This window comes from Cervus canadensis, chromosome X, assembly GCF_019320065.1.
Source record: "Cervus canadensis isolate Bull #8, Minnesota chromosome X, ASM1932006v1, whole genome shotgun sequence".
Taxonomy (NCBI): Eukaryota; Metazoa; Chordata; class Mammalia; order Artiodactyla; family Cervidae; genus Cervus; species Cervus canadensis.
Window position 1 is genome coordinate 138,208,677 of NC_057419.1, and position 20,219 is coordinate 138,228,895.

Here is a 20,219-nt window from a genome sequence, read left to right on the forward strand (position 1 = left end):
TGACTGTATGACCAGGGTCAGTATCAATACCTGGAGCTGACCACCCCTGACCTTGGTCTCATGGCACAAAAATAATCTAAGCAAGTAAGTGCCTTAACAGTGGGCACTACTGCTTTCTCTGCTGGCTTGAGCAGCCATTTTCCCTCTGCTTCCTAACTCCACGAAGGGTTTTTACGGGAGAAAGTTGCTCTGGGCTATCAAATATAGGTATGTAAGAGACTTCCCATTCAGTCAGGAATGCCAAGGCCCCAAACAGATCATCTACTCTTCTGGAGTTATTTAATGAAGGGAGGAAAATCAGTGGGCATCCTAAGCCATCTCCTCTGTTTGCTGTTTAGTGGCTTAAGTCATGTCTGACTCCTTGTGACCCCATGGACTGTGGCCCATCAGGCTCCTCTGTCCATGGGATTTTCTAGGTAAGAATACTGGAGTGGGTTGCCATTTCCTTCTCCAACACCAGTGAATCCATGGCAAGTAGACACTGTCTTCAGTCAGCTGCATAATACAGCAGAAAGAACTTGGACTTCAAAGCCAGAGAGATGCAAGACTGAACTTGAGCTAACTCTATGTGTGACCTTGAATAAGTCATCAAATTTCTCTCACTTTCAGGTTCCTCATTTGTAAAATGGGGATATCACCAACATTATCACAGGATTGTCATAAACACTGAGATTAGAAACAAGAATGCCTCCTGACCTGACCTGCCTCTTGAGAAACCTGTATGCAGATCAGGAAGCAACAATAAGAACTAGACATGGAACAACAGACTGGTTCCAAATAGGAAAAGGAGTACATCAAGGCTGTACACCCTGCTTATTTAACTTATATGCAGAGTACATCATGAGATACACTGGGCTGGAGGAAGCACAAGCTGGAATCAAGATTGCCGGGAGAAATATCAGTAACCTTAGACATGCAGATGACACCACCCTTATGGCAGAAAGTGAAGAAGAACCAAAGAGTCTCTTGATGAAAGTGAAAAAGGAGAGTGAAAAAGTTGGCTTAAAGCTCAACATTCAGAAAACAAAGATCATGGCATCTGGTCCCATCATTTCATGGCAAATAGATGGGGGAAACGGTAGAAACAGTGGCTGACGTTATTTTTCTGGGCTCCAAAATCACTGCAGATGGTTACTGCAGCCATGAAATTAAAAGATGCTTGCTCCTTGGAAGGAAATTTATAACCAACCTAGACAGCATATTAAAAAGCAGAGACATTACTTTGTCAACAAAGGTCTGTCTAGTCAAGGCTATGGTTTTTCCAGTGGTCATGTATGGATGTGAGAGTTGGACTATAAAGAAGGCTGAGCACAGAAGAATTATGCTTTTGAACTGTGGTGTTGGAGAAGACTCTTGAGAGTCCCTTGGACTGCAAGGAGATCCAACCAGTCCATCCTAAAGGAAATCAGTTCTGGGTGTTCACTGGAAGAGCTGATGTTGAAGATGAAACTCCAATACTTTGGCCACCTGATGTGAAGAGCTGACTCATTGGAAAATACCCTGATGCTGGGAAAGATTGAGGGCAGGAAGAGAAGGGGACGACAAAGGATGAGATGGTTGGATGGCATCACCGACTCGATGGACATGGGTTTGGGTGGACTCCGGGAGTAGGTGATGGACAGGGAGGCCTGGCGTGCTGCGGTTCATGGGGTCGCAAAGAGTCAGACACAACTGAGCGATTGAACTGAACTGAACTAGCACAAAGCCTAGGACATAAGATTCAAATATGATTCTCTCCCACTCCCAGTCTCTGCTGACCCTATCACACAGCTGAACTATTCCAGACAAGCAGAGACAGAAAGGGCATTTCAACGGCTGTGTGCATGTCTGTTATAGTGGTGGATGTTGTTTTCATTTTAGGGTTTTTTTTTTTGGCTTTTGATTTATTTGTTTGGTGTTTCGGTTGGGTTGATGGCAAGGAAGATTGGAGATAGAGGTGCAACTGGAAACATTTAAAGGTTATAGGGTAGGCTTGATATGGCTATAACTGGAATTATAATTCCACCAACTTTTCAAGAGCACATTGGAAGTGGGAAATTTGGATGGGTTGTGCAAAGAGTGGAGCAAGCAGAAGAATCCAAAATTAGGCAAGTGTTCTTGTCATTTAGTGAATAACCTGGAATTTGAACACTGAGAAACAGGAACTGGAGGAAGAAGGCAGCAGAAGGGGAATGGAGCTATAAAGTGAGCTTCACTGCACTCCCCCCTCCAAAGGCACAAAAACAGAACAAGAGTACATGCCTATATGAACTGTTTTGACTATGATGGAAAGCTTATATGCCCTATAGGTGTCGGGAGGAGGGAAGAGAAAACAATGTTAATCCTAACTCATTTTATCCTTACAACCTGTCATGTGTTCACACCCTCCAAATGTTTCAAATGCAGCCTTTAATGTCCTCAAAATTTTTATTTCACTGGAATATATCAAGAATTGTCACAAAAGAATGAAACACATTAGGTGTCTGAGAAATTATAAAGCATTTTCTTTTCTAGTATAAAAATAGGCTATGCCCACACTTAAGATTGCACAGTTGATTTAGGTTTTTCATCTATATTAACTATCAATTGCCATATACTTAATAAGATTGACTATAATACTCTGAATTAGTCATTTCAGTAGTATAAATGAATAGACTGACTAGGTCACTCTGTACTTGTTTCCCATTGTTCATGAAAACCATTTCTTCACCTATAATCCCACACTGACTTCAAAATAGCTATTTCATTCTCATGAGGCACTGGGAGGCCAAATCCTCCTCAGGAGCTTAACATTAAGTCTGCTCCTCTTGCTCTTCCATCTTCCACAAAAATACTCACAGAACATTCTCGCTAATAAACATTTTAAAATCCTCAATAAATATTGAATCACTGTGCTGTGCATCTGGAACTAACAAAGAGTTGTATGTCAATTACACTTCAATTAAAAAAAATCCCCCAAAGTCACTGTTTTAAAAACCACTAGAGATGAAAGCATCTGTCCGTCCCCAAAACATTTCTTTGCCTTTGCTTAGGGGCAGTAATCAAGGGGAATTTGGGCAGGATAATAGGCAAGTTTACATAAGTATCAACTTAAAGAATCCCCTAGATATTCGTGCAGAAGGGCAGTGAACTTTTCCATAGTAAATAAAATTAGTTTAATTCAGTAACTGAAAACCGGCAGCTTATTGAGCATAATAACCCTTTTTGGTGTACCACCTTTGCACAGATGTGGGTGGGTGATTAAATAGGGCCATGTGGCTGAGATTTCCAACATTTTTAGTGCTGCAATTTCATTACCACTCCCCTTTCCCAAGGCAAGTTCTAGTTCATGTGTTAAATTTGAGATTAATTGTGATTGCTGGGGACTGACTGTCTTCCCCACCCTCAGAAATATTGATGATCCTTTAGAAGTTCTGAAGTTGGGACTAGGAATCTCTGGCAAAGGTGAGGTGCCCAGAAACACTGCTAGTACTATTAATACTGGGCTTCCCAGGTGGTGTTAGTGATGAAAAATCCTCCTGCCAATGCAAGAACCACAGGAGATGGGGGTTCGATCTCTGAGTTGGGAATATCCCCAGGAGGAAGGCATGGCAACCCACTCCTGGAGAATCCCATGGACAGAGGAGCCTGGCAGGCTACTGTCCATAGGGTCGCACAAGAGTTGGACACAACCAAAAGCAACTTAGCATGCATATGCACTATTAATACTAGTACTATGAATACTAACAAGTGCTCCTATTATCACTCCTGCTGCTGCTGCTGCTGCCACTGGTACTACCATTTATTGAGCCGTGACTATCTGCTTGTTACAGTAGCAAGTATTTTACATATATTACCTTTCCCTTAAAAATATGATTAATCTAAGTTTCATAGATAATGAAACTGAGGCTCAGAGAAGTTATGTGTGTGTCCAGGGTTACGCAGCTAGCACACCCAACTCCAAAGCTACCGTATCACATTTCATCCCAGAACCCACACACTTTCTACAAGGAGCAAGATGTAGAAACTGAGGAGTGAGCTGCGGAAACTTGGAGCTGGGCCCAGGATTGGAAAGGGGGCTGGAAGCCAAATCAGGATGGGAAATGAAGCATGTATAGTCAGTCAGTGGATCTAGTGACTCTTATTGTGAGCTATCAAGTAATAAATAAACAACCAGAATACTGTACAGAGTGTTTGTGAGTCTGATCGTTTGGCATTTCAAAAGGATAATGACTATCACTCTATTTATCTTTTTACTTTCATGGTCAAACTTCTCACAGCATGTGTTTCCTTACAACTTACTTTCTCGTGGACCTCTCTGACTTTATCCTCACCTTTCCACTGAACCTTCTCTCAGAGGTCACTAATTATATCTTCCTATATAATGGCGCTGCTCCAATGGACTCTATCAAGACTCCCACACCTTGAAGGCCTCTCTTCCTTTGCCATTCTGAGCCTCTGTTTTGTCAATTTTCTTCCTCCATTCTGCACCTTCTGTTTCTTTTGCTTTCCTTCAGAATTCACACCCATATATCATTCCCCTTACTCACTACAAGTCATCCTCATGATGGTCAGGAATCACTGGTGATGAACAAGGGACATCCAAGTGATGTATGCCTTGGCCTTGCACAAGAAGTATAATAATGGGGTGTTCAGGGGTGTAGGCTCTGGAGCTAAAGTGCCTGGACTCAAATCCACACTCTGTTACCTACTAGCAGCATGACCTTGGCAAATCACTTCAATCTCTCTGTATCTCAATGTCTCTATCTGTAAAGCAAGAATAAGAATAGTGTTTACCTTATAGAGTTGTTGTGAGGATTAAATGAGTTAACACATATAAAGTGCTTACCTGTAATATGGGAAATCTTCCTTGTCACTTATTATTGCAGTCTTTACAGAGGTAGTATCTAAAATGTTGATTATGCCCACAATTGAAAATTTTCCTTCTGATATTTAATTTTTTAAACACATGCCATCACTCAGTAACTTTGTAAAAGGCTCCAGCCTTTCCATTTATTTTTGGAAAGTCAGCTTGTTGTTGTATTCTCAGTGACAAACAATTGATTTCAGTGTCCTAGGCTTTCTTCTCATTGTACACATTCTCCATGGCTTTCAGTGCTACTTAGATGACTCCCCAGTATTTATCCCTTTCCCAGACCTCTCTCCTGACCTCCAGACCCAGACAGCTGTCCACTGGGCGTTTCCTACTTGACTCTCTGACCCATGGCACAACAAACCTCACTTGTCTAAAAAGAATTCCATTTATTTCCTAACCTAGTTAAAGGCAACACATTCATTTAGTTCCCCAAGACAGAAACCTATCGATCATCCTACTATTCTCTCATCTCTCTACCCACTTCATCTAACTGCTCTCCAAGAAATATTGATTCTACTTCCCACAAATCTGTTTTGAATTTATCTCCTGCTCCCTAACCGTACTGCCACTGCCTTAGGTTGGCCTTCATCTCTCCAGGGATCAGTAAAAGCCACCTCACTGGTCTCTTCGCCTTCAGTTTTGACCCTTGACACTTGCTCCATCCTGCATACTACAGCCAGAGCAATCCCGAAATGAAGACCATATCCAGTTATTCACTCACTTTAAATCCTTCCATGGGTCCCCAGAGTCTACAGGATAAAGTCCAAACACCTGTGCATGGTATACAAGGCCCTTTGCTACCCAGGCCCTAGCTACTTCTCCATACTCACCTCTCACAATGATTCTCCCATCTCACATTCTGGCTGAACTAAACTTCTGGTGCTCCCTCGAACACCTCTATGCTGTTTACCCTCCTGTGTTCTTATATGGTGTTCCCTTCACTCTCTTTTCTCATTTTGGGGGGCAAAATTCTACTCTTATTTAAGACAATTTGATTTTTGGTCCCACTCTACAGTCCTTCCTAAGTCCCTCAGACAGACAGGTATTTCTTTATGCTAGCTTGTCATCCTGCACTTACCTTCATTACAATAATTACCACTTCACATTATATTTGACATTTTACCTGTTAAACAAGTTCCTTGAGGTCAGGGACTATTTACTGTTTATCTCTGTATAGCCAGTATATATACCATTTTGCCCATACAATTTGCTCATTTCCACCTCTTTTAATACCTTTGCTCCCTGTCTCAGCAGAAGGGGAGAATTTATTTTTCCTCCTTCAACATTTGTCTAAAGTGTATTTTCTCCACTAAATTTTCCCTAATTATGCTTACATCTCTCTAATGACTCTGTTTTATCATATCCTCAGTGCTTGCAGAAGAGTCTTCCAACAAACATATTTGTGCTTTAATGATTTAAGATTCTATTATTTCTTCTAGTTCAACCACTTGAAAACATTTCAGGATCATCTGCTGGAATCACTCAACACAATGTTTTTTTCAACTAATTTCTTTTAAGATACCTATTTTTATGCTTGGAGAAGCAGACATTGATTGTTGCTATTTCCAAACGAAATACCATTTCAGTGAGCAACAAGAGTAGAAAGGGGAGAACACCGAGTCACCTACAGGTTGAACTCTAATAGAAGACTTCTGAAAGTTACTGGAGCAAAGACTTGGTGGCAAGATGAAAAGCTGAAATTCTGCAAATTAAGGGAAGCCAGCTCATCTCCTTTCTTTTTTCTTTCTGTTAATGCTAAAGAGCTGTGCCACCCAGGTCCTCAAACGGTTTGAGAAGAGCCAGCAAGAAATCAATCTACCCATGGAGATTCTGGGATGGACAGACCCATTGTCCGGCAGCATTTCTGAAGGAGAAGAAAACAGATGGCACACAGAATAGCCAGGAAAGTGCTTTAATCCACTCCATGCCCTAAAATTTAACAATAAGATAAAATAAGTAAACCTGGGAGGGTCATGCTACATTCATCTGTGCTCCCTATACTGCAGGCTGTTTTACAAATACTCCCCTTTCTCACTAGGTACTGGGTTATTCCTCGCTAGAATAAAAGTTCCTGGAGGTCATCAACAACTTTTTTTTTTTTCGTAGCCCCCAAATGACCTACCACATGGAGCACATCATGTTTGCTTAAGAAATGTCGTTGCCTGACTGATTAGTATTTTACCATTTTTCTTCCTCTCAGTATTTTCAGGAATGCTTATTTATTCACAAAACCATGCAGACTTGGAAGCCAAGAGGAAATATTCATCTGTTGGTATATATTTTCCCTTGGCTATGCATTAAACAGAGATTTCCTCTGGAAATGTAAACAAAAGATGCCTGATGAGATGGGACAAAGAACTATATATAGAGATCAAGTGGCCAGAGTAACAAGGTCAGAGCATTCCCTTCCTTAACCAGATTAAAGGAGTCTTGGGCCTGCCTCTCCCTCCTTCCCATGTTCTCCAGCCCCAACAGAAAATATTTTCCAACTGCCTATCCACGGAATTCTGAAAAGCTGGGCAGTGACTCTAAGAGTCTTGCATTACCAAAGAATTCAGCTAACAAATCTGTGGTGATCCTAATCTCTGTTTCTGTAATAATAGGAAGACTGCAGCTTTGTTTACTTTCTGAGGAGAATAGAGAATGGGGAGAAAGAACCAGGAGGGGGAGGCAGTATTTATGGCTCTTTTATGAAAAGTCAATCTGTGACAAAAATATTTGCAGACAATCAGGAAGGGGAACAGGTCTGGCAGGAAAATAGCCTATTCCAGTTTTCTCAGAAGTGCCTTAGCTGGGATCCTCCACTCCCGCCTGAAGTGAAATGCCTGCTTTACACAGTGAATACAGTCATTCCTGATAGACAAATTTGCATTAGATAAAATGAAAAAAAAAGTCAAATAATCCCTCATTTTCTGGCTCCCATGACAGACAGTCTCCTTCTATTTATTTCATTTTATAAAGTATTTATAAGCATGTGGTGGTGGTGATGATTTAGTCGCTAAGTCGTGTCTGACTCTTGCGATCCCATGCCTATCAGGCTCCTCTGTCTATGGGATTCTCCAGGCAAGAATACTGGAGTGGGCTGCCATTTCCTTCTCCAGGGGATCTTCCTGACCCAGGAATTGAACCCGGGTCTCCTGCATTGCAGGCAGATGATTTACCAACTGAGCTATGAGGGAAGGCCTTATAAGCATGCATGAAGTCTCAAATCTGTTCTTTAACTGCCTTTCTAATCCCGGGGGCTGTCCTGAAGCCTTTTGGACACACAGGCTCTGTGCCAGAAGAACATAATAAGGACTCTGGATTCACCTTATTATTATGGGGAAGTTAGGGCACATCCCTAACCTTTCAGAAGGGGTAATGTCATAGAGCACAGCCATGGGCGTCCAGAAGCCATCCTGTAGGGCCCCCACCAAAGACAGAATCCTAAACTGAAAAGATGGTGGACTTAACTCCCAAGATACACTCTCACTCTTGACATTTAATGTACTATCTCAAGATTCTTTCCCAATTCTCAGTTAATATTTTAACTCCACTGTCTGTATTGCTTGCACATGTGTATCTACATTAGGGTGGATTTGTATAACATGTAAGCCCTTAGAGGATAAATACTGTGTCTCTTCCATTTTCCTTGCACCTGGTACAGTGCTATGCATAGTTAGTGTTAGTCGTTCAGTCATTTCTGACTCTTTGAAACCCCATGGACTATAGCCTTCAAGGCTCCTCTGTCCATGGGACTCTCCAGGCAAGAATACTGGAGTGGGTTGCCATGCCCTCCCCAGGGGATCTTCCCAACCCCGGGATCTAACCTGCATTTCCTGCATTTGCAGGCAGATTCTTCATTTCTCAGCCACCAGGGAAGCCCAATGCTATGCATAAGTGAGTATCAATAAAAGGTGACCTTTTGTGTGTGAAAGCAGACAGTGGCCAAGGATTTTATAAGCGTCCCTAAGGAAGCCTCTTAAACACCTCCTTTGCTGGTTGCCATGGGGCTGCTCTTCCCAGCTACTCTGCTTACATTTGGCACTAGCGTCATCTCCTGAAGGCTCAAGCAGGAATACTAGCTTCAGAAAGGCGCTGTGAAAACATTGCCTATAACCTAGAGGGCCAGAATGAGTCCTTCTCCATTTGTACAATGATGTATTGTTTTATGAGGCTAGCTCCTTAATGCTTGAAAACAGTAGGGCCCTGAATTATACAGGTTTGATTGGTGCAATGGGCTGGGAAAGGTTAGAACAGGGCTCTGTTTGGGTGAGGCTGGCCAGAGCGATAAGCTTCTGGAGGTGGGGGGAGGGGTGTGTAATAAGATGTTAGAGCAGTGTTAAAGTGAATAAGCAATGAAAAGAAACCGCTTACTTTGCTAATTTGACTACAACTTGCTCTCTACTTAAATAACTTTTTGATGAGACTGAGGAAGCGATTATTATAATTTCTAACCATGTTTTATTCACTAAGAGCTGTTACCCCACCCTCAATCATGCAAATTCTAAACCAAAGGGATTCCTTTTCTTGTCTCCTGCTCACAATACTTCCTTGTCTCTTCACCAGTGTGGATTTCTTACACTGTAATCTAACGGCATAATCAGAAGCTTTGATAGAGTGGAACATAAAGGGATTCTGATTAGCTGAAAACCATTCTAAAATGCCTTCTATTTTGCTTCTCCCCTCTTGGAAAGGATGAGACTGAAGAGAAAAAGAAAAGAATAAAGTAACTATTCACAGAATCATGCCTTTGGAACAGACAGTGAAGGTCGTGTATTCAGTTAAATCCCTCATTTTATAGGTAAGGACACTGAAGTTGAAAGGCTAGATGACTTACCCAAGATCATACTACCAGTTAATGACAAAGTCACATTTAGAACTCAATTTTCCAACTTACATTCCAGCATTTTTTCTTTCCATTCCTTATACTTCTTCCTGAATTCCCCACCCCATTCCACAATTTTGCACCTGAGTTTAACCAGTATCCTACGTACCCTACATGCACCACCACTCTCTTCCACGAATGGAACACCCAGCAGTGATTAAATTGCTATGGTATGCTCATCCTACAAGAACAACCTACTTTAAGAAACCCAGTACTTTAAGATATCCAAACAATCAGGAGTGGTTACTCATATAAGATTCTTTGCCTTTCATAAGAAGGCAAAGAATTTGCCTTTCTGATTCTTTCATAAGAAGATTCTCCACATTCTTTTAAACAGGAAGCCCCAGGGGGATTAAGAGATGAGATATTAATAAAGTTATTTTATTGTTTAAAATAAACTTGAACCATTACATTTTCTGTGATATAAGTAAGACTAGAACTAGAGTGGCGGTGGTGGTTTTAGTCAGTAAGTTGTGTCTGACTCTTCGCAACCCCATTGACTGTAGTGTGCCAGGCTCCTCTGTTCATGGGATTCTCCAGGCAAGAATACTGGAGTGGGTTGCCATTTCCTTCTCCAGGGATCTTCCTGACCCAGGAATCGAACCCAGGTCTCCTGCATTGCAGACAGATTCTTTACCATCTGAGCTATAACGGAAGCCCTAGAACTAGAGTATCAGGTTATAAATAGAAACATTTTTACCCAACCACTACCCACAAGGAGTCCTATAATATTTTACCCAACCCTGTCTACACTTTAAGCTCTACCGGCACCTCATCAAGAAAATCAACACAAAACCAAATGCTATGGCTGAAGTTTCAGGCTCTTGAGAAAAAGAGAGAAAAAGCATCTTTCTTCTATCATGTCCACTTATGAAGAGGTCAGCTCCTCTCATAAGCTTTGTTCTGAGATTCGATGTAGATAACACATTTGGAAACAGATAACTTTAACACAGATACCATTTGATGATGACAAGAAGAAGTAGAAAGGTGATGAGTGAGGACCAGGTAAGGTGTATGAAAAAGAAGGGAGAAGGGGCTAGGAAGAAGAGAAGCAATTCTGATATTTTTTACAGAAATAATATTGCATTGAACAAAGCTCACTCTATCCCCAAGGACCTCAGGTTCCCAACTTTTCTTACTCTCCAGCAATCTCTTTAAGGAGCTATGATGTCCAGTCTGATAAAGAAAGAAACGCACTTCATGTTGGATTCTCATACCACCTGGTATTGGAAGAGGAGACAGCACTGCCCCTTGGGCTGATGTCTTCCCCTCCACTCACCACTACCACTTATTATTATCCTTTAAACAATAGCTATCTGCCACTTTTCTTGGAACATGCATCTTGAAGGAATTAGATTTCTTAGAATTCTCATTAAGCCTTTCACTCCAAATGACTGAGTCATACTCTGGCAAAACAAATCCCCCCAAAAGGATCACTGGATCCCAGTTCTTTGAAAGAATGACAAACGTTTCTGTTACGTACCTCAACCTGCTGGCAGATCTGTATTAGCTTGGCCATTTGATTTTCTAGTTCACTGTTGCGCTTAACCAGGTTGGTGAGGTTCATCTCCAGAGTTTGCTGCCATTGCCAAATATGAAGCCAGAGAGAAGCATGGAAGAGGGGGGAGAAAGAAGAAATGTTCAATGAGTTTGAGACCCAGTATCATGTGGCTATCAGTCAGTCAACAATTATTTCAAAGATTCATTGCATATGGGCCAAGCATTGTTCTGGGTGCTGATTAATAACGCTGTATCTTTGCTCCAGATTGCCATTTTTGGGGAAAAATGACATTCATGACTTTGAGGATGTAGGAATTTAATGACTTTAAAGCAACTTTATGTTCTCTATAATATTTTTAAACTTTTAAAAGTATCTCAGAGTCAATATCTCATTTTGCCCTCATAGTAATCCTGTGACATAGGGAAAACAGGTTTTATTCTCTTTTTTACAGGTAAGTTGACTAAGAAAACTATAACTTATTGAACAATTACTACTTGCCAGACACTAATCAAGGCAATTTCAAACATATCATTTAATAATAATGTCAGCATTTTACAGATGAGAGAAATGATCTGCAGAGCGGGGTTAAAGTGCTTTGCCCAGTCATAAAATTAGCATGTGGCAAAGCTAAGACTGGAACCCAGGTCTCTAGTCATCAGATACAGTTTTGCCTCAATATTTCATGATATTTTTTTTTGTCTTTGTCTTTTGTAGGTTCTTTCAGAAAAAAAAGATGGTATTTTAAGTGTGAAATTCATCAGAATCTAGCTTTCTATCTCACAGCTTCCCTCTTTTGGGACTAAGCAATAGCCTACAGAAATGCCAGACTTCAAACTGCAAAGCCTGGCTATATCAAGACAGGACATTCATTGCTTACTATCATTTATTGGGACATAGATTCTTTGCAAATCTGTTTATTACAACATGGTTACAGCAGTACTAAGACCTCCTAGCATATTTTCAGTTGATCATGCTACTCTCTTCCATTCCTCCTGTGGGAAAACAAAAACAGAATGTTATTCACTCTAGATTAATAATAGGATTTTTTTTAATTACTCCTCATTTTCAAGTCTTCAGCTCTGGTGACTGCTTCTCTTCCAGGACCTGCCCCAATAACCTGCCTCACTCACCATCCCAACAAAGTCTGCTCCAAATCTGATACCCCAACTTCTGGGCCTTTATTCTGCTAGCATAGCATGCCTTCCCTTGGTTGTGCCCATTGCTTCATTGCTGTCTTCATCATTCCTACAGTTCATAGTTGTTCAAAGTTCATGTTTTGGGCAGGGGCAGGGAAGAGGGGGCAAGGAAGAGTGGGAAAAAGGGGAGAGGACTCGTATACTTGGCCCCTTTCTTCTTTGCTAGGTAGCTGTGGTTCCTTAGTATCCTTGGCACTGTCCCACGAATCTATCCCAGGTGAGTATTCCCACGGATATATATATATTGCTAGGACAGGTAATCTGATCTCACTTTTCCTCAATCTGGATTATGAGGATCAACTTAATCCCTGCTTCTTGCCAGATCTCTCTTGGGGTCTCTGGCTTTATTCCAATGGGAGTGAGTTTTCACCATTTGTTCCATTTTTCTTGGCTTGGGCACTGTGTCTCTCCTGGCCTTCCTTAACTCCACCACCATCTCAATCTGTGGTCTTCCCCTGAGCAAGGAAAAAGGAAGAGAGACAAAGGAAAATGCGAAGGCCCACAATTGTTGATTTGGACGTGAGTTCTAAGCAAAGAAGATGTCAGGACAAAGGAAAGAGATGGCAGTTCAGAGACTTAATACAAAAGGTATTTCATTTGTATTTAATACAGAAGGTATTGAGCACCCACTCTATTCAAGGTGCTTTGACTTCAGAGATAAAGAGGAGATGAAATTAAGATGGGTCTTAGAGAAGGAGAAATATTATATGATATCCTTACACATGAAATCTAAAAAAAAAAAAAAAAGATACAAATGAACTCATTTACAAAACAGAGACTCACAGACTTAGAGAACGAACTTATGCTTCCCAAGGGGAAAGGGGAAAGGGAAGGGATAGTTAGGGAGTTTGGGATGCACAGGTACACACTTCTATATATTAAATGGATAAACAGCAAGGTCCTACCGTATAGCACAGGGAACTCTGCTCAACGTCATGTGGCAGCCTGGATGGAAGGGGAATTTGGGGGAGAAAGGATACATGTATATGTATGGCTGAGTCACTCTGCTGGACATCTGAAACTATCACAACATTGTTAATGGGCTGTACTCTAATATAAAAAAAAGTTTTTTTTTTTAAAGGTGATTAATTTCACCAAGTACTTTAGAGTGTTTTTATAGAAGGGCAATGTTTTCTATGTAAAAAGCATTCTTATGGCCCATATTGGGGGCCTGTTGATTTCCTGTGTCAGCATTGAAGTCTAGGCCCCTAACATCAGAACATAGATCCCCCATAATTGTCCATCCTGAGACTCTTACCCAGACCTGTGCACTCAAATTATTTTCAACTGGATGGTGATGGATTTATTTATTCATGGTACTTATAATTTATACTTAGATAGCTGCTGTTGGTGCTTGTTTATTGTCCATCTTCTGCTCTAAAGTGTAATTTCATCTCCCTGAAGGGGAATTATGTCTGATTTGGTCTTAGTTGCAACCCTTCTGCCTGAGGGGCATATAGTCCACAAATACTGCATGAAGGAATTAAAAGAATGAATCAGTGGACATTCATGACAACTAAGTTTTAAATATGGGCCCTAGGACTTACTTTGAAGTAGTTAATATTTTCAAAAGCCTTATAATGGATATTACTAAGTTAAATTTGGGGGGGTTGATATTTTTTATATATTTTTATTTGTTTATTTGGCTGCACCGGGTCCTGCTGCAGCACACAAATTCTTCGCTGCAGGCATGTGGGATCTTAGTTCCCCAACCAGGGACTGAACTCTAGCCTCCTGCATTGGGCTCATGGAGTCTCAAGCCACTGGACCACCAGGGAAGTCCCTGATATTTCTTTAATTGGAGGATAATTGCTTTACAGTATGTGCTGGTACTAAGTTAAAACTGATATGTATTTTATTAGTACTATGAAGGCTATTATATGGCACAAGGCTGGAAATGGAGATTGAGGCCCTGTTATGAAGGTCTTAAATGTCTAGGTGAGGAGTCTGTACTTGTTTTTTTTAAAGCAGTAGGTGTTTATCAAAGGCTTTTGAGCAAGACAATGACATAATCAGGGCTGCATTTATGAGATCAACCTATGTGGGGCAGACTAAAACAAGAAGACCTGGGAGCAGGGGCACTGGTCAGGAGGAGACTTGCAATATGCAAAGCAGTTGGTAATGCAGATATGGGTCAAGCTAAGAGGATAATCAAGAAAAACGTGTTTCAAGAAAGGATTTGTCACTCTGAAATATGCAGAGAGGGCAAGAAATATGAGGCCTGATAAAAGGCAGCTGGATTTGGTCATTAGAGGTCACTGGTGACCTTTGATAAAGGAGTTTCAGCAGAGTTTTGGAAGCAAGTGCCAAACTGTGCAGGGTTAGTATGTCAATAATGATGACATAGAGGCTACAAGTCTGGACTCCTCTTCAAAAATTGAGCCATAAGGTGAATATGATGGAGTTGTAGTTAGTTGAAAAATTCCAGCTCAAGTTAGAGAGTAGGCATGGTAACGGATACAATCAGTTTGTGATTTCCTCAGGCAGAGTGGTCCAGATTCCTAGATCAGTGGTCATTCTATGTATCACAAATGACTCTATCGATGTATTAGGTAAATATAGTGTAGATTGATGAACTCAGAGTATATATAATGTTAGAAACCTGTGTTTCAACTGTACTGTGGTTTCTTTCAAACATGGGATTCCAAGGGGAGAATGTTTCCTAACAAATGCATGCAACCTGTTGCAACACTTGTCATGAAACTGATATCTTATAAATAATTCATAGTGTAGAGCAGGACTAATCCCTGCCGTGTGTTCCTCATTTATGGCTCACAACTGAGACTCACAGCTTCTGTAAAGCCACTGAAAACAAAAATTAAGGCTGAACATATAATGTGGGGTCTGATTAGACTATAGACCTTGGGTTACCATCACAACATCATAGCAAATGGTTATTTTGCTCTGCCCACCCCCTAGCAATCTGCCGAATGCCAGCACATTTTATCAACCCAGAACTAGAACTGACAAGATGACTCTAATTTCAACCTTACTTCATTAATATGAAAGTGCTTGGAAAAATAAATCTTTGGCTAATGAAAACACCATCTGTTGATGGCTTTTTGCCACTGTTTTCTTACATTACAAGACATAATTCGAGGGAAATACCGAACGTTTACTTACTCACTTCCTATTCATTTACTGGGAATTAAAGCCTCCTCTCAAACTGGAATTGATTCTCAATAACGAACATATGCAAAGGGAAGCAGAGAACTGAAGCAATTATGCAGTCCATTTCCTCACCCTTCTTTATCATGCCTAGCCCTAACGAATCATTTGCAACTAGAAATTCTGTGCCACTCTAGTTTTGAATGATTTCATTGATTTGGCTAAGTAATTATCATGGCTATATGCTAAGTAAACTAAAAGGATGTGTGTGTGGGTGTGTGCAAAATCTTATGTAAAACATGTCTCTTTGTTGTTGTGTTGTTGTTGTTCTTTTTTCATGCAGTCCACTTAGTGACTTGGCCAGGCTCCCTCTGCCTATGCCTAGTTAGTGCAGTTTTCTCTGAACACTTGATCTATGATAATGAGTGGGCCCAAGTGGCAGGGGAGATTGGAATGGAGATATCTGCTGGAGGAAACGGGACAGGAGGTTGGCAAGGAGAGCAGGATGAAGCTCCCATTTCCTGCTGCAGGAGGTTACCTCTGGCCCCTTCTGTGCTTCCCTGAGGCTTAGAGAAGCCATTTAGCTATGAAACTGTGACACAACCTGCCCCCTCCACACTTCCAGGTAACTACATTGTTAGAGCTCTCTCAAAATTGTACCTGTGTCTAAATGGCACAAAATGAGGGGAAGACTTGGCTGATTTACATAACTGAGATTTTAAAAGGCCCAAGTTAGCTTAATTGGCAGTCTGATTACATTTTTACCCAAGTTCCACCTCATTTGTGTCATATAGACTTGGCCTGTTTGTGTTTTGTTATACCCTTCCCAAAGAGAAAAATGCTTTGCTATTTCTGAGAAAGCCAGGCATGGTCTATTCTTCTTCCAGACAGCTTCCCATAAAAAGAAATGGCTTCACTAACCCTCTCAAATAATTGCTGTGTTTTTTTTTCACTTCTTTAGACACAGGTTATTTCAGATAGCTTTATCATTGCTTCACTCAAGAAATCTAGCTACACATTCAAACACCAGCTCTTCATTAAAACCAGAGAATCCCCTTATGGCACACACTTGACCGTGATCTTCATCTGTCATGCTCCGGGAAGGCACATGTATTCACACATATATGAGCACACCTATATACACCTACCTGACACAGAAAGTCTTGAAGCCTAGAAATGGGCAAAGCCTTTCTCTTTGTTCTATTGAAACATGTTTTATTGCCACTGAATGCCACAGAATTCTCTCTTGCTTTCTACAAGGTACAAGGCGAACATTACCTAAACCTAGGCAAGATCCCCACTGTTTTGATGTGGGAACTGAACCTTGGAGGTTGCAGAGAGAAGTGAATGGAAGAAAGGCCAACCCACCCCAAACCTCAGCCTTCCCAATTGACAGCAGACAACTTCATCTTTAAAAATACTTGGAGCCAGTGACCCCATTGCTATTCTTTGACAAGCTCTTTTTTGATATCCTGTCTATTCACTGATGTTCCCAGCTCCTCCAAAAGCCAGTAGCCAAAATCTTAGCACACTTTTGGGGTCACATTCTGCCTTCTTTTTTTAACTGCTTGTCTTAAAATACTTACTTTGCTTTTGCTTCAGTCTGTCACTTTATGTATCAATTACATATGGCCTTTCAACAGCAGAACACACCATCTGGTCCACAAACTGAAGCCCACACCCTTATGCCTGAATTTATTTCTTCCCCAAACATTTATTTGCTGTTGTATAGACACAGGCTTTGTCCCAGAATGAGAGGCATGTGACATACTGGGGGTATGAGATCTGCTCTCCCTGAGGGTTTCTTGGGGAAACCAGCAGACTGGTCTTCAAGCCAGGTGAAACAGGTGGCCAGCCCTCCTCTTCTCAGAAGGTCCTGAAACCATCCAGCAAAGACGCACCCTCTCCCAGTTTCCTTATCAGAAATTCTACACCAACGATCTACAAGCTACACATTCTTTTCTTTTCCCTCTCTTCAGGGGTGTATCCTGGTTAAGTCTCTAGCTTAAATGTGTAAATTATGATTTGGGCCTTCTGAAAGAAAACCTGTACTAAAAACCTAAATCTAGTGTTTACTTTGATAATACTAACCAAAGGAACTCTACTTTCCCAGAGGCCTCACTACTCTCTTCCACTTGCATGATTCTTTTTTGGTCCCTGCCTCTTTATACACATCCTCCCCTTTCTCCTTCATTTGTTGCCCTTCCTCTGTTGTCTTCCTTCTAGACCAGGAGGGTGATTCGGGGCTTGCTCCTTGGCTCTCATTCAGCCCACTACTGCATGCTTCTCCCTCCACGCTAAATACCCTCAAACCTATGTCTCTGGCCCTGATCTTTTAGCCACTGCAAAGGCCCAAATGTCAACTCCTTCTAGAACATTTGCCCTTTCAGTTCTGCAAGTGCTCCATGCTCAACCTCCACCAGATATTTGAACAAACTATTTTCTCTGGACTACAACACTCCTTGCCCCTAACCCCAACCTTGTCCCCCAACTGGGGGTCCAAAACGCCACCCGAAGTCTCTTTTGTTGGCCCTCCTATGTAGTCTTGCACCCTCCCCACCCTGCCCCTCAGTGCCTCCACTATCACTCACCACAGTTGTCACTGTGTTCTCATTTTTCTGCCTCCCCACACTAAGCTGAGCACTCCACCAGGGTTGGGGCTGTGTTGTGCTTATCACCGGAACCCCAACACCTCTTCTATTGCTTGGCACCTAACAGGTGTTTGGTAAAAGTTTGATGAGTGAGTGAATATTAAGTGATCCACGATCAATCACATAAACTCAAATCTGAAGTCAAGTCAACCCCCAAAACCACTAGCCCCTTTCTAATTTCTTTATTTCTATGCCCAAAACCACCATTCTTCAAGACATCTCCTCCTCAAAAGTCACTTTTTAATTCTTTCTCTCCATCATCTATAAGCACTGTAATCGTTCTTCAAGTCCTGTCGATTCTTTCTTCAGTTTCTCTCCAATTGGCCCTCTTCTCCAACAAAATCATTTATGATTCCTGCTTTTAGCTCAGTGACTTCCTTTCACCAAACTTTCCTCTGTGCTTCAGAGCACCCTGTGCAAACCTCTGTCATGGAACTTACCATACTGAATTCAGAGATGTCCTTATCTATCTCCCTTATTGAGCTCAAAGTTCCTCAGGGCAGGCACTGTGCCTTATTTCCCACGTCCCCAGATCCTACTACAATGACCTAAAGACCCAGGGATCAAACCCAGGTTTCTTGCTCAGACATATTCTTTACTGTCTAAGTCACCAGGGAAGCCCCATTTTGTTTCTTAAGTGAAGTGAAGTCTCTCAGTCATGTCCGACTCTTTCCAACCCCATGGACTGGCTTCCCTGGTGGCGCAGATCATAAAGCATCTGCCTACAATTCGGGAGACCCAGGTTCAATCCCTGGGTTGGGAAGATCCCCTGGAGAAGGAAATGGCAATCCACTCCAGTATTCTTGCCTGGAGAATCCCATAGACAGAGGAGCCTGGTGGGCTCCAGTCCATGGTGTCGCAAAGAGTCAGACAAGACTGAGAGACTAACACTTTCATTTTAAATAAACAAAATGCATGCTCATTAATTGCTTTTAAATGAATGAATGAGCCCCAGAGCTAAATCCCTGGGGCTACAGTTTTAAGTTCTTGTCTGATCCATCTTCAGGGGAGATAAAGAACAAGACATTACCTCATATATCAACGTTTCATGAACTTGAATGTCATTATTACATTTTCCCCTTTAAACCTCACTTCTTTGGGTTTAATAATTCTTGTTTCTTTAATCTTTCCTTGTGTATATTATATTTCTGTAATATGTTCTTTTGCCCAATAATAACAGACAGGAGTTTCATCCACCCAAGAACAATCTTGGAGTCAATGTTTTGTAAGCTGTTCTCAGACTGATGATTGTTAGCTCTTTCAGATGTTGATGAAGAGGAGACTTGGGACAAAAGAAATAAAAGAAAAACAGAAAGATAAGAGCACAGATCGGGCTTCCCTTGTGGCTCAGCTAGAAAAATAATTCACCCGCAATGCAGGAGACCTGGGTTTGATCCCTGGGTTAGGAAGATCCCCTGGAGAAGGGAAAGGCTACCCACTCCAGTATTCCTGTCTGGAGAATTCCATGGACTGCACAGTCCATGGGGTCACAAAGAGTCGGACACGACTGAGCAATTTTCATTCACTCACTCGAGAGCACAGATAGTTGGAATATCCACTTGCTAAACTTGCTCTCAAATCTGAGAAACAATAGAAAACATCTTCCAACACAGGGCCTGTTACTACTACTAATCGAGTCAGAGAATCAATATAATTATTGGAGGGCGAGAAAGGTGATTCAAATGAGTCTTAGCACACAGTTCAAGTAGAAATGAAATAAAATGCATTTTTTACCCTCCCACACACATACAGAACATGTACAGATTTATACATATTCTAAGTAGTCAGGGGCAAGTCTTAGTCAATTAACAGACTACAGATCTACAAGCAAGAATGATTTTAAGATTGTGAGATGAAGGCCGGTTTAGCTGAAAAACCCCATGACAGATATTACAGCTCAGACAGTAAAGAATCTGCAATGTGGGAGACCTAGGTTTGATCCCCGGGTTGGGAAGGTCTCCTGAAAAAGAAATGGCAACCCACTCCAGTATTCTGGCCTGGAAAATCCCATGGACAGAGGAGCCTGGTAGGATACAGTCCATAGCATCACAAAGAGTTGGAC

The 20,219-nt window shown here is 41.5% G+C and overlaps 1 protein-coding gene across 6 annotated transcripts in view; it reads right to left on the reverse strand.

Moving 5' to 3' along the window:
- MID2 (midline 2) overlaps nt 1-20,219 on the reverse strand; it is a 122,918-nt gene that overhangs the window by 83,904 nt on the left and 18,795 nt on the right. For all 6 annotated transcript variants that reach the window (XM_043458071.1, XM_043458070.1, XM_043458068.1 and 3 more), the window contains one exon: nt 11,185-11,280. In XM_043458071.1, the coding sequence (XP_043314006.1) occupies nt 11,185-11,280 (96 nt within the window). The remainder of the gene's footprint in view (nt 1-11,184; nt 11,281-20,219) is intronic.